A 12,951-nucleotide genomic window follows, 5' to 3' on the forward strand; every position below is an offset into this window, starting at 1 on the left:
AGTTCTCCTGAGAGCTACAGCAAGTTGCAGGAGATCTCACGATAATTAAATCTCCCATAATACCCAAGGCTTTGTGCCATAGTGCACTACCACCTAGTGGAACCCGGTAACAGAGGTAGAAGAGAGAAAGGAGAGAAAAGAAATCTTCCTTCTCTCGTTTCTCCCATGTACTGACACGGGGAAATAAAGAGAAGTGAAGAAAAGTATTGGGATTGGGGGTGGGGAGCAAAAAGGGTTTTCAGTAATAACAAGAGCTGTTAGGGACATTTTTCTGAAACCTCAGATTGGCTTGGACAAATTATTAGCACCCATCCAATTTCCCCTTACAAAAGGTACATCTTTCTGAGGATCATACAATGTGTAATAAAAATATTTTTAAAGTAGGAAAAATAGCAGTGAAAAAGAATGAAGCAGAAGTTAATTATCTGCAATCTCCTTCATTTGAAAAATACAGACAGTAATTGGCTTTGGAGAACGTTCACAAATTGTTTGCTAATAAAAGTGAAAAGGAACAAACTCAATGTTCTAAATCGCAGTGTTACGTGACTTAGTACTGCAGAAACTAATAAATCTACCATGTACAAAGATTTACTCAGTACAAATATGGTTGAAAGACTCCAAATGGCACACACTATTGATGTCATATTGCCCTTGGTTTTGTTGCAGCTTAAATAAGTCTCATCCAGAAAGGTTGAAATCACAATGACAAAGGGAAAGATTTTGTGGTGACATAAATGATGCCATTATTAGTAAGCAGTTATTTCTGAAAGAAGTAAGTAGTAATTTCTGAAAGAAGCAGTATTCAATTTTTACATCATCTAGTCTTCTGATCATATTTCCTTTAATAAATAAGATGATTTAAATTATTCTATGCTGTTTATTACACTTTAGTTATTGCTTCTGATGTCTTAGCATGCTTAAAGCCTCTGAGACAAAATGTCAAGCATACACAAATATTAAAGATAACAAAAATCATTCCCCAAAGCATTCTTATTTGAGAGTCCTGGTAAAATCATTCCACCTGATTAAAAGCTAGATATGTCCGTTACAAAGCTAAACACCCCAGCTCTCCCTCCTTCCTCTCACCCCGCATGTCTTTTCTTATATGACAAGCTTGGGAAGAAACATTTCAACACGACATGCAGTTTTTTAAACACTGAAATCTCCAAACTGGCCTGAATTGCTTCAGATGTCCCTGATTCTATTTGTGGCAATTCAGAGGGATCCTGCTTCAGGTCATGCAGCTCCTAAATACTGTCTTATCAATCCAATTCAGCTCAAGATTCGGAATTTGTCTAAATGCAATGCACACCCCTAATTTATCTTTTAAAAAATGGATGAATCTGTATGTCCCAAAATGTGTCTTGGCTTCTTCTCTTATATTAAGAGGACATTTCAATTAATGCTGTTTTCAGCCCTGTTCTTCCCTGTGTTTTCTATTATAAACAGCAATGCTTCCTTTTACTTCCGTCTCTCTACTTGCCACGTGCAAAACGGTACTCCATTTCTACTTGATAAATTCTTGGAAACCATTATATCATAAAGGTGACTTAGAGATTCCATATCTCCAATCTACCCAGTTTAGGTCAGCTGTGAAGAAACCACATGTAAATCTCTGTCTTTAAGAGCTTTCTGCCTCACAACTAATGCATTATTGCAATCACAATACAACTCTGAGAATCAGGATGCTTGTCTTTTAATAAAGAATCTTGCAATCTTTCACATGATGGAAAGCACACGGCAAGCCACAGAGGAATAACCTAATTTAATGCCAAGTCAAAGCCAAAATTTGGTGAATGATGAAAAGAAAAATGATTTTCCCCTATCACTACAAAACATAGCTTGCTTGTGGAAAATTACATGCTACTGATGATTAAGTGAACAGGTGGCAATGAACCAAAGAAGAACAATGTTTTCATATATGTCTTTCTTCTAAACTTGAGTTCTCCAGATGTTGTCACCAGGGAAAACAAGCTTTTCCTAGTAGCCAGTAAAAATTCAGTAACTCGTATTTTTAGACCCATCCAATACTACTTATATCCAATTATAAATAAATTCTGATGATTTCAGCCCTAAAAATTCTGCTGTCTAGGAAACTTGTATTGGATGTAAATTTCCCTACTGGCCAGTGGGTAGGTACCTCCACACCAAAATTCAATAGAAAACATCCTCTATCTGTAACTGAAGTGCAACTGTAACTGAAAGGGGGATTTCCAAAGTTACACTAGCCAAAATGACCCACTTAAATGACAGCAAGATTCAAATATTCTTTCCCTAATGACAAATATTATCACATTTATTTACCAGTTAATTCTAAAATAGGCTTCTAAGCAGTTTACAAGCATAAAAAAATTACACAAGTTTATACAATATAAAGATTCTTAATAAATTAATTTAATTAATCAAAATACACAATGAAAAAGTCCCTTTAAAACATTCATACTACAATGCCTACTTGGTAATCAGTCAGGATATATTCAATTAAAGTACAGTCGTACCTTGGGTCCCGAACACCCTGGAACTCGGATGTTTTGGCTCTCGAACATTGCAAACCCGGAAGTGATTGTTCCAGTTTGTGAACGTTCTTTTGGAACCCAAACCTCCGACGGGGTTCCATGGCTTCTGATTGGCTGCAGCCAATCAGAAGTCGCGATTTGGTTTTCAAATGTTTTGGAAGTCGAACGGACTTCCAGAACAGATTCTGTTCAACTTCCAAGGTACGACTATAACTTTATCTGAAATACAGTCACATTTCTTACAAATAATCAGCTATATTAAATTGTGAAATGATTGTATTTTCAGAAATGTTATACGTCACCAGAAGTGGCGTGCTGGGTGGAATGGAGCTGGTATGTTAGCTTCCTGGCAAGTAGTCATTGTTGCTTACTGGGAGGAATAGGGACAAGGTGGTGCAAAGCATTCAAAATAAATCCAATTAAATATATAAATAATGTAATTAGCTGCACCATGAAAATGACATAACTTAGCCTCTTAAAACCTGACAAAAGGTGTGGTTTTTACCTGACAGCTAAATGAATATAAAATTGGAGAAAGATGCACTTCAGTGGGAAAGTCATTCCACAAACATTAATAAATAAGGCAAATATAATTGACCCTTAATGATATTAATAACAGAAAATACGACGGCATAGGAAAAAGCAGTGGGGGAAAATCAGTATCTGATTAATGCTAAAAGCAATTAGAAATTAAAATTCATAAATGAGAAACAAAGAAAAATACCTGAGGAGATGAAGGGTTAAAAGCCACATTGATGACAGATTCTGTGTGTCCAGTCAATTTATGGGAATAAGTGCTTGAATGCATCTCATATATATATGCCTGAAAGAAATAACACACAATTAAAGCTGTCAGAAGCACCTAATGTAATTTGCATTTTTGAAAAAAAAACAACAAGCAGGGTTCAGTAGTGTAAAAAAACCCAAAACCATTATATAAATTTCAATCACTGAATCAAATTTAAGTTTGGTCAGAATGAAAAGTATTTACAGACTCTTTTTCATCACACTTTAAGTTACAATATATTTACAATATATAAATATAACTGTAATGTTAGTAATATCTCAAGTAACTCCAAAAATATTAAACTGCTTTTCCACCTTTTTTCTTTTTTTTTACAATGACATGATTTTCACCGAGATAAGCTGAGAGAGCACTATTAGTAGCCTCTCATGGATAAGAAGCTCAACTAGTTAACAAGGAGTTGTACCTTCAGTGTAGGTGTTATGTATTCAGTGGTCTGTGTTTGCCTGAGCTTGAGTCTGGACTAAGGATTCTGAGCCCTTGTGTTCTGATTTGATACATGATATCCAATCACAGAACATTTCAGGATTTGGGCTACTGCCATTGGCCCTTAAACTCTGAGTTGTGATTCGCAGCTTGGGAATTTAGACAGCCAATCACGTTGAGAGTAGGAGTGGCCCAGGCCTTCAGAGTATATAAGCAGTTGCTTTGCCCCCGTTGTTCAGTTCTGTTACTTCAATAAACTTTCTTGCTGTTATCACTGTGTCTCGCTTCATGGGAACCCACATACACTTCAGTAGGTAACACAAAGGAGGATCCAGTCCTTCAGGGAATTATATAGGTAAAAAACTATCATATAGAATTCCATCTACAGGTAAACTGATGGTCAGTGCAGTTGCATAGTCTCGCTGATATATCCATACTATAAAGGTGGACTTTCAATTGATGCTTTGGGCAGCTCGGTCTAAAACACATTACACATGTAATTCCTTGAGGCTAGAAATATGGTGCTAGCTTCTTTTCAGAAAGAACAAGTTACTGGCTGCTGCCACACACACAGTATTAGAGGAAGACATTTATCAAGTATTTTTATACTCTATCTTTTTATCCATTCAAATGCAGAAGACAGCTTATCATCAACTTGTGTCAGTGCTGAGTAGTGCAAAGCCTTTTCAGAGACCTTGTGAGACCCAGTGCATTGAAGAAAATTCCACCTACGTGGGGTTGTTTGGGCCATACACAACAGATAACCACTAGTAAGATCATGAGGCTCTCCTTCCTCTTGGTTTCCACTCAGTAGTAGCAGTCATTTACTGCTTTCTGCCCCCACCTTTTGATTAGTTTTATTAGATTTCAATTGCATTCATACTACTTTAAGTTAGGTTTAGGTTTATGAAATTTATGTATCACTTCCTGCTAAAAAAAGACCACTCAAAGTGATTTACAACCAATGATAAAATCACATGTTGTTCTACAATCATTACTAACCAGTAAGAAATTCTGAAATACTAAATTTTCTGGAAAAATACTAAATGAATAGCAGTTACTCTGAAAATCCATCAGGTATGTGATTTAGTGGTAGAGGTTACACATTTCCTTAAAACTTCAAGTTATAAAGAGAGGAAAAGAGCCATGAAGGAAATGGACAAACAGTGAAAATTCACATGTGCATATAAATCTGGTTTACTAAAGCCAAAGTAAATTCACTTTTTCATATTTAACCCTATTCCTAATAATAAAAATGACTGATTCAGAAACTACTGATATTTCCTTTTCATCTTTGCCCCAGTTCAGCTAGAAGTAAAAATAGTTTACTTCTACTATTCACATCCATATGGCCTTCCTGAGTATGTAACCTCACACCTACTTCTGTTTCCTTTTATTGGAAATGTACAGATTGTTCTCAGCACATTTTCAAAATCAATTAGGTTCAAAGGAGAATTTGCTGGTGTCGTTATATTAGGGCTACAAAAAAGAAGCACCAAGATATAAATTCTTTCTAGATATATATATATATTTAAGTAGATAATGAAACACACTATCTCTGTGAGCTGAGCAGGGACACTATAATACCACATATGTTGAAGATGTGCCCAGTTACCATCCATTTTCTAGTTTAATTTTCTATAACATTTGTAACAAGAGGCTGAAGATGGGGTAAACACATAGAATGACACTGTGTATTGCTGAATACAGACTTGAAGCTCCTTTTTGCATGTGCAGTCAGAAACCTTAGAGCAGTGATGGCCAAACTTGGCCTTCCAGCTGTTTTGGGACTACAACTCCCATCATCCCTAGCTAACAGAACCAGTGGTCAGGGATGATGGGAATTGTAGTCCCAAAACAGCTGGAGGGCCAAGTTTGGCCATCACTGCCTTAGAGGATGATTGATGGGCATTTTAACTATGAATTTTTGAAAAACATACACACAGTCAGGAAATGTTACTGAAGCACTGCTTCAATGTTATTGAAGCACTTTCTTAAATGTTTTACTTGTGCAATACAAAAACATGTCACTTTAGAAGAAACTAAATGGCAACTTCAACCCAGTCAGATGACTCTCAGACAACAAACATGGAATTTTGTTTAATAATTCTATTGGCCTACCAACAGAATGCAGCACCCCAATGCTTACATCATGGTTAAGGGATCAGAAGCAGGTTATGGAATCACATGCCACCTATCTTCATGGAATCAATTCTCATCCCTGGCCTTAACAATGGTTAAGGATTATGCCATCTCCAATCCTAACTGCATTACAGTGGCAGTTCTTCAAACAGTGGTTCCTGCCAAACTAATGTAAATCATGTGTATATGTGTGATTTCCATTGGAAAACAGAAGGTTGTCAAAGCAGCAGGGGAAACAGGCTGCCTTTCCGACTTCTGCCGGTGTAGGTGGAGTAGGGCAAGACTACACAACAGAGTCCGTTGCAGACCCAGGTCCAAAACATGATAGCACCAAGCAGTATAAAGCAGAGGTCAAGCACAAGATTTAGAGGGTGGCAGCTAGAAGACAAGTCAGAAGATTCTAGGAGCAAGAGCTGAAGGAATATTACATAACCAACACCAGATGCACATACTCAAGTCTGTTCTAAAAGCCCTTTCTACTGAGGAATGCCATTACTCTCAAGAAATCCTTTTCTCAAGTCAAGCAGTGACACTAGACTCTCAGGTTTTCACTCTGTTGACCAACAGCTGCCTGGGCTTGGACCTCCTAGCACCATTTCTATTGAGGATTGGAAGGGGTGACTCAACCTTCCCTTGACTTGACTGGGGACTCATCTGCCAGGGGTGGGTCAAGAACCTACCCTGAAGGTTCTTCCAGGGCATCTCCTAGAAGCCAACCTGGGGGGGGGGGAGAGTCATTCCCAAAGGCTTGCTCACCCAAATCTTGGGTCACTGGAAGGGCAGGGTCCTCACGGAATTCAGGGGCCACTATGACACTGCCAGAGGAAAAGCAGCAAGCAAAGAAAAGGTTCAGCACTCCTTGGCTTGCCATTTTCCCACTTGAAATCACCCCTAAGTCCCCTTTTTACAGGTGTTTGGTGACAAACAGTATTTGAAGCCATAGTTATCACATACTATTCTGGCCTAAACCTCCAATGAAATAATCAAGAAACAAGGCATACTTTTAGGAGTATACGTTCATATCCCAGTTTTCAGTGTTCATGATAAACATTTGCACTTCATGCTGGACATATTTATTCTTTTTGGCTTCTTCTAAGCATTACTTTTATTCTCTGTAATATTAATAATTCTCATTCCTCTGGCCAAAAAAAAAAGGATATTAACAGTCTGCGTGAGGTGAGAATATTCTCGAGAATTTAACATCACTATGCTTGTCATGGAAGACCTCTCAGGTCCCAGGGCAAGGTGAAGGTCATCCAGAATGCTCCTATCCATTATTTAAGTGTGTGTAAATTTTGGAACCAGACACAAGCACTCCGTCAACTTAACTCCTAGAGTATGGTCTGAAGGCACATGAGACAACAGTAAATCACTTCAGGAAGCAATTTATAAATGAAATAAATAATAATAATAACAACTACCATGGTGAAGTTAAATAGGTCTGAGTTTGGTCAGTGCTCAGATGGGAGACCACCTGGGAATCCTATGTATACTTTCACCTTAGAGAAAGGTGGCATCTAATTAACCAACTAGTAACTGAGGTGGCAATTCTAACTACACTTATCTTGGGAGTCAGCCCCATTGAATTCAGTAGGGTTTACTTCTGTGTAGGCATGGTTAGGATTCTGCTGTAATTTTATTCTCCAACCCTTCTCCCCATGAAACACTTATTTTCCTGAATTCTTCAAAGGTACTTTTATAATTCACAACATTCATAGAGCTAAGGCTACAACACTAAAATTAAAATACTAGCTTGGATTCAACAAACTGCAAATAGAACAGCACTTTTACACCCCTCTTCTTGGCTGCAGCCCCCTGTAGCCTCCCAAAGTGAATGGGTGGTAGAGCGGGGAGGCTTCCTCAGGAATGGTTTGGAGAATGGAGAACTCTTAGTTCATAGCTCCCCAACCTATTTTTACAAGGAGGAAACAGGAGGCAAAGCACCTGAAAATCTTGTTTACAGTAACCTGTCCCAGAATCAAGAGGGAATATGGTTTCCATTTTGTTTTTAAGCAGCGCAGCAAACACATATTCTTCCCCATCCAACACTTGTGGAAGGCAGTTTATGATTAATAATCCTACTTTTATTGCTTCTTTTGGCTTCTTATTCATTACACATTTCTTTAAAAGAAGAGGTGAAGCACTAAACTCTCTAAATGGAACTGCGTATGTCACAAAAACAATCGTTGCAAGCTTAACAGGAAAGAGGAAGCTTATATAACAGATTTGTTTCTGGATTCCACTATTTAGAGTCAAGAATAATATCACTGTTGGCCAACAGAATTGATGGGGAGATGGGAGCGAGACCCTTCTGCACAGAATCACATAATAAAATCCATATTGGGTGAACGGGAGGCTATTCCCACTTAATCTAGGTTGGCAAACCGTAATTACAAGAGGCAAAGCTCAGGATGTAGGGCATGCTCCAGCCTAAAAGAGGTAGAAGTGAATTATCAGCCATCACCACCTTGAGGAGCATCCTCAATTGCATTATTGTTCCCCAAATATACCGAGGAAAACCACAGAACATTCCTCCTAATTACATAAATACTAAAATAGGTATCTTGCCAATTTGGGCCTGGCTCAGTTTCCTCATAACGGTATCCCAACCCCTTCCCATACTTCAGAGCTCATGTAATTACTCTTCAAGAACATGCATAGCCTAAGCCACAGCATCTTATCTTTTAATGTGCCATATTCCATTTTATTTTTTACACTATAGTCTTGTATATATTAGGAAAAAGCTTTCAAAACTTGCTTTAAAATTCCTTTCCCATTCCCTGCATGGAAAGCTGAAATGGCAGCCTATGTTTTCACAGTATTCAAATTTCAATTTCCCTTAGTCCTGGTCTTCATCTTTCTACCTACTCCCCAGACTCACACCTGGATTTACCAGACATAGGTGTAGTTTCATATAAACAGATGCATCCTCTCCATGAAATAATAAAATAGCATAGCTAACTTATGAAATATGCAACAAGTTCCAAAATCCAAATAAACACACAGATGTGATGGAATTCTTGAATTTAGTTCAGGTAAAAAAAAAAAGAATCAATTAAAAGGTCAACAATTCCAAATTCCTGTAAGTTCAAAAAGCTATAAGAGATCACAAAACTTTCTGTATTTACAATAGCATATATACACTAGAAATAAACTACTAATACATACACATTTATCTTCAGATCCACAGGCAATGAATTGTCCACAAGGAGAAACAGCGATTCCACAAGGGTGACAGCGGCTACTATGACCTTTGTAATGACGTTCACACCTTCAGAAAGGGTTTAATTAAATAAATAAAGCACTACTTCTTTTTTAAAAAATAAACAAATTGCTTCTATGTTTAATCATGCATTAGAAGAAGGTTCACAACCTCTGAATATTTCATTCAACAGTCCATGGTGTACACTAAAAGATGGGCTAGTGGAAATTAGTATTTTCACACTGAAGGCCCACAGAATTTATAGAATTATAATTCAGGGTCTAAAGTCTCTACAAGCCCTCTAAGCATACAGTGGATATTAAGCCCACTAAGTCAATGACAGCTGGGGATATAACCCACCAACTAACACAATCTCATTATGACATCACATCAAATCAACTAATGCTGCTGAAAGAAACAGTGTGGAAACAGAAATAAGGGAGGAGAAAACAAAAAACAGGAGTGGAAAGAAAGACTCTTATAAAAAAGACCTGACAACATTAATAACACATCATACAGCAAGGCCATTAGCTACAATACAGTTAAACTGCTTACCCAGATTTTACTTTTAACTATTTTACCATTCAACTGCTTTACTTAAATTAATGTTTGAAAAGGAGGCAGCAGATAAGTGACCTGTGAAAAACTTTCCAATTTTTCATTTTTCATGAATTGTAGTTAGACCAGTTGATTACAAAAGCATAAGGATGTAACAGAGTCCAAACCCCAAAGTATCTCATTTTATTACTTTTTGACATTTGGTAGGGGTAATAAACCTTTATATTTTGGCACATTCTTACAAACTCTCTAAAAAAAGATAAGATTAAATTATAAAACAATAACCAAAAAATCAACTGATATTAAGCTGGCCGCCACATTCTTCCAAAGCAGTTTTTCAAACACACTTCACTTCTACATCCTCTACAATTCAATAATAAACACCGTTTTCCCCATATATGTTTTTTCTGTTCTTCTGCTCTAATCTGCATATGAAATGCTTTTCAAGTCAGATAAGATGAAAAAGGTTTTCAAGATTAAAAGGGTGTGTTTCATTACTTAATTCCAAAGTTCCGTTGCTTTAGAATAGGATTCACCGCCATGTGCACTCTTAAATGTACATAGATTTTAAAATGTGACTTAAACCATCTCCCTGGTTAAGTGCACCTGTATTAAAAATGTTCCTGCATTTGGACAGAGCAATCCTAATCTACCAAGAGGCAGGTTTATTTACTTATTTAAGTTATTTATATATCACCCACTGCATAAACCACAGGGCTATTTACAAACTGGAAGATTGATATTCTAAAATGTTGAAGAAATGTAACATACACACCATCACCTCTTGTATAAATTACCGTATTTTTCGCTCTATAAGACGCACTTTTGCCCTCCTAAAAAGTAAGGGGAAATGTGTGTGCGTCTTATGGAGCGAATGCAGGCTGCGCAGCTATCGCTGAAGCCAGGAGAGCAAGAGGGATCGGTGCGCACCAATCCCTCTTGCTCTCCTGGCTTCAGGGATAGCCACATGAAGCCTCTTCAGGGCAACGGGAGGAACGCTCCTCCTGCCCTGAAGAGGCTTGGCACGGCTATCCCAGAAGCCAGAACAGCAAGAGGGATCGCTGCTTTCGCTGCGCAGCGATCCCTCTTGCTGTTCTGACTTCACTTCGCTGGAGAGGCACTGTGCAGCTTTCCCTCTCTGCGCAGTGCCTCTTCATTGCTGAAGAGGCGCTGTGCAGAGAGGGAAAGCTGCGCAGCGCCCCTTCAGCGAAGCGGCAGGAGAAACGGAGCCCCTTCCATTTCTCCTCCTGCTTTGCTGGAGAGGCACTGTGCAGAGAGCGAGAGTTGCGCAGTGCCCCTTCAGCAAAGCGGGAGGAGAAATGGACGGGGCTCCGTTTCTCCTGCCGCTTCGCCGAAGGGGCGCTGCGCAGAGAGGGAGAGCTGTGCAACATCCCTTCAGCGAAGCGGGAGGAGAAATGGAGCCCCTTCCATTTCTCCTCCTGCTTTGCTGGAGAGGCGCTGCGCAGAGAGGGAGAGAACATTTTTTTTCTTGTTCTCCTCCTCTAAAACTAGGTGCGTCTTATGGTCGGGTCCGTCTTATAGAGCGAAAAATAAGCTGTATCTTAACTGCTCCTGGCTGGGGAAGGGGCTGGGGGAGGAGGAGTGTAAATCTGCATTTTCTGCCCTTCCACTGACTCTCGTGGCTTAAATGTTAGCTATACTTGCATTTTTGATGGTGTACACCAAACTCTGTGGTTGGGACCAATGAATGGAGTTAGGATGCAGTGTAACTCTCCCTGGCTGTAATACTCTCATTTCCCACTCTTAACAAGCACTGTGTTTGCCCTTTACACTGGCATAACTCTTGCCTTCTTACCTTATGGCAAGAAGGTTTTCTCTCAGCCAGTGTAAGTAGATATACCAGGGTAAGCCACTTACACCAGCTGAAGGTCAATTCAACCAGGCGTGTGGGGTAGCAGGATATGCCACAACCTAATCTCTCCCAGATGGTGAGGAGCCATTAGGATGCAGTTTAAATTTACAAAGATCATATACTAGCACATTTGCCTTCTGGCATAATTGACTGGTTGGGATTGCTCTGCCCAGCAGCCTTCCTCAATCTGGCATCTTCTAGATGTTTTGGACTCCATTAGCTCCAGCCAGCATGGTCAATGGTCAGGACAGATGGAAGCTGTAGTCCCAAACATCTGGAAGGCTTCAGGTCAGAATAGGATGGTTTAGAGTAAAAATAGAATCTGATTCTATATATTACAGAGTCTATTGGTGCTTTGGACTGTAACTGTTATTCTATACAAAACGTAAATTTGCAGAATCATCAGTACATATCTAGGCATATGCAGACACATAAATGTTAAAAAGAATTCACATAAACATGATAGAAAAAGAGACATATAAATTGAACATGAGGGGGGGAAATGGGCTTTGCTGTTCACGAAAACAGAGATTATTCTAGATTCGTAGTGCCTAGTGACAATCCAACCACCTTTGTCACAGTTAGCATTTGCGCACAGGCTCAATTAAACTGTTGTTACCTCAGTGTTCTCAAATCCCAGAGCTTGATGCCATCACCAATGGCTGTTGTTAAGAAAAGATTGTAAGCTTCATATTGCTGACTGCTAAAAGCTGATCCCTGCAAAACATTAGTTTAAAATTGCTGAATCCTACGCAAGAGATAATAACCATCAAGGAAATTGCACTAAAAATTGTATAGGCATCTTAGCAAAGGCTGAACAATTTCACTTGTTTGAAACAGCTTTCAATTACTGCAGCAACAACTTCTGAGAAGGCTAGTTGCTTGAATCACCAAATTAGAGGTATCATGTCACAAGCAAAATAAACAAATTCATTCACATTAACAGGAGCTAAAACACAGACAATGCTGAAGTAAAGTGTAGGTAGGAAAATCATTAGGAAGAAACTAAGAGGTTATTCCCAGTATACCAAATGTGGAAAGTATTGGCAATGAGAATTGAGATGTCTTCCAATAGTTGGCATTGACAAAGGGATATTTTCCTTCCTGGTAAAGGTCATATAAATATTAGAAGAAATAAGATCCGGTATTACCAATGTTGTGTTTTCTTACAAAGAAGTAACTGTAAGCCCTTGCCATTAATAGTTTATAGCCATTTCATACAAATATTCTCTGAATTCCTATTGATCTCATTTTCAGTGCAATTCTATTTGTGTCTACTCAGAATTAAGTCTCATTGTGTACAATGAGGTTAAGTCCTAGTCATCACTTAAACATTAAAGTATCAGAATTCCAGTGGCTCTTCCAGACGGAGTTCTGCTGTGGGATTGTTGTGAAAGAAAATGGTCCACAAATTTTCCCTCTCCAATAC

At 38.6% G+C, this 12,951-nt stretch overlaps 1 protein-coding gene across 4 annotated transcripts in view; it reads right to left on the reverse strand.

Moving 5' to 3' along the window:
• The window catches only part of WDR27 (WD repeat domain 27), a 61,970-nt gene that overhangs the window by 16,315 nt on the left and 32,704 nt on the right, over window positions 1–12,951 (reverse strand). For 2 of the 4 annotated variants that reach the window (XM_080999819.1, XM_080999820.1), the window contains exons 23-25: window positions 12,142–12,239; window positions 9,058–9,160; window positions 3,241–3,339 (exon numbers count right to left, since the gene is read on the reverse strand). In XM_080999819.1, the coding sequence (XP_080855945.1) occupies window positions 3,241–3,339; window positions 9,058–9,160; window positions 12,142–12,239 (300 nt within the window). The remainder of the gene's footprint in view (window positions 1–3,240; window positions 3,340–9,057; window positions 9,161–12,141; window positions 12,240–12,951) is intronic. The other 2 variants (XR_013984424.1, XM_080999821.1) reach the window with 2 other exon arrangements.

Source organism: Podarcis pityusensis (genome assembly GCF_964106645.2).
Source record: "Podarcis pityusensis genome assembly, chromosome: 3".
Lineage (NCBI taxonomy): Eukaryota > Metazoa > Chordata > Lepidosauria > Squamata > Lacertidae > Podarcis > Podarcis pityusensis.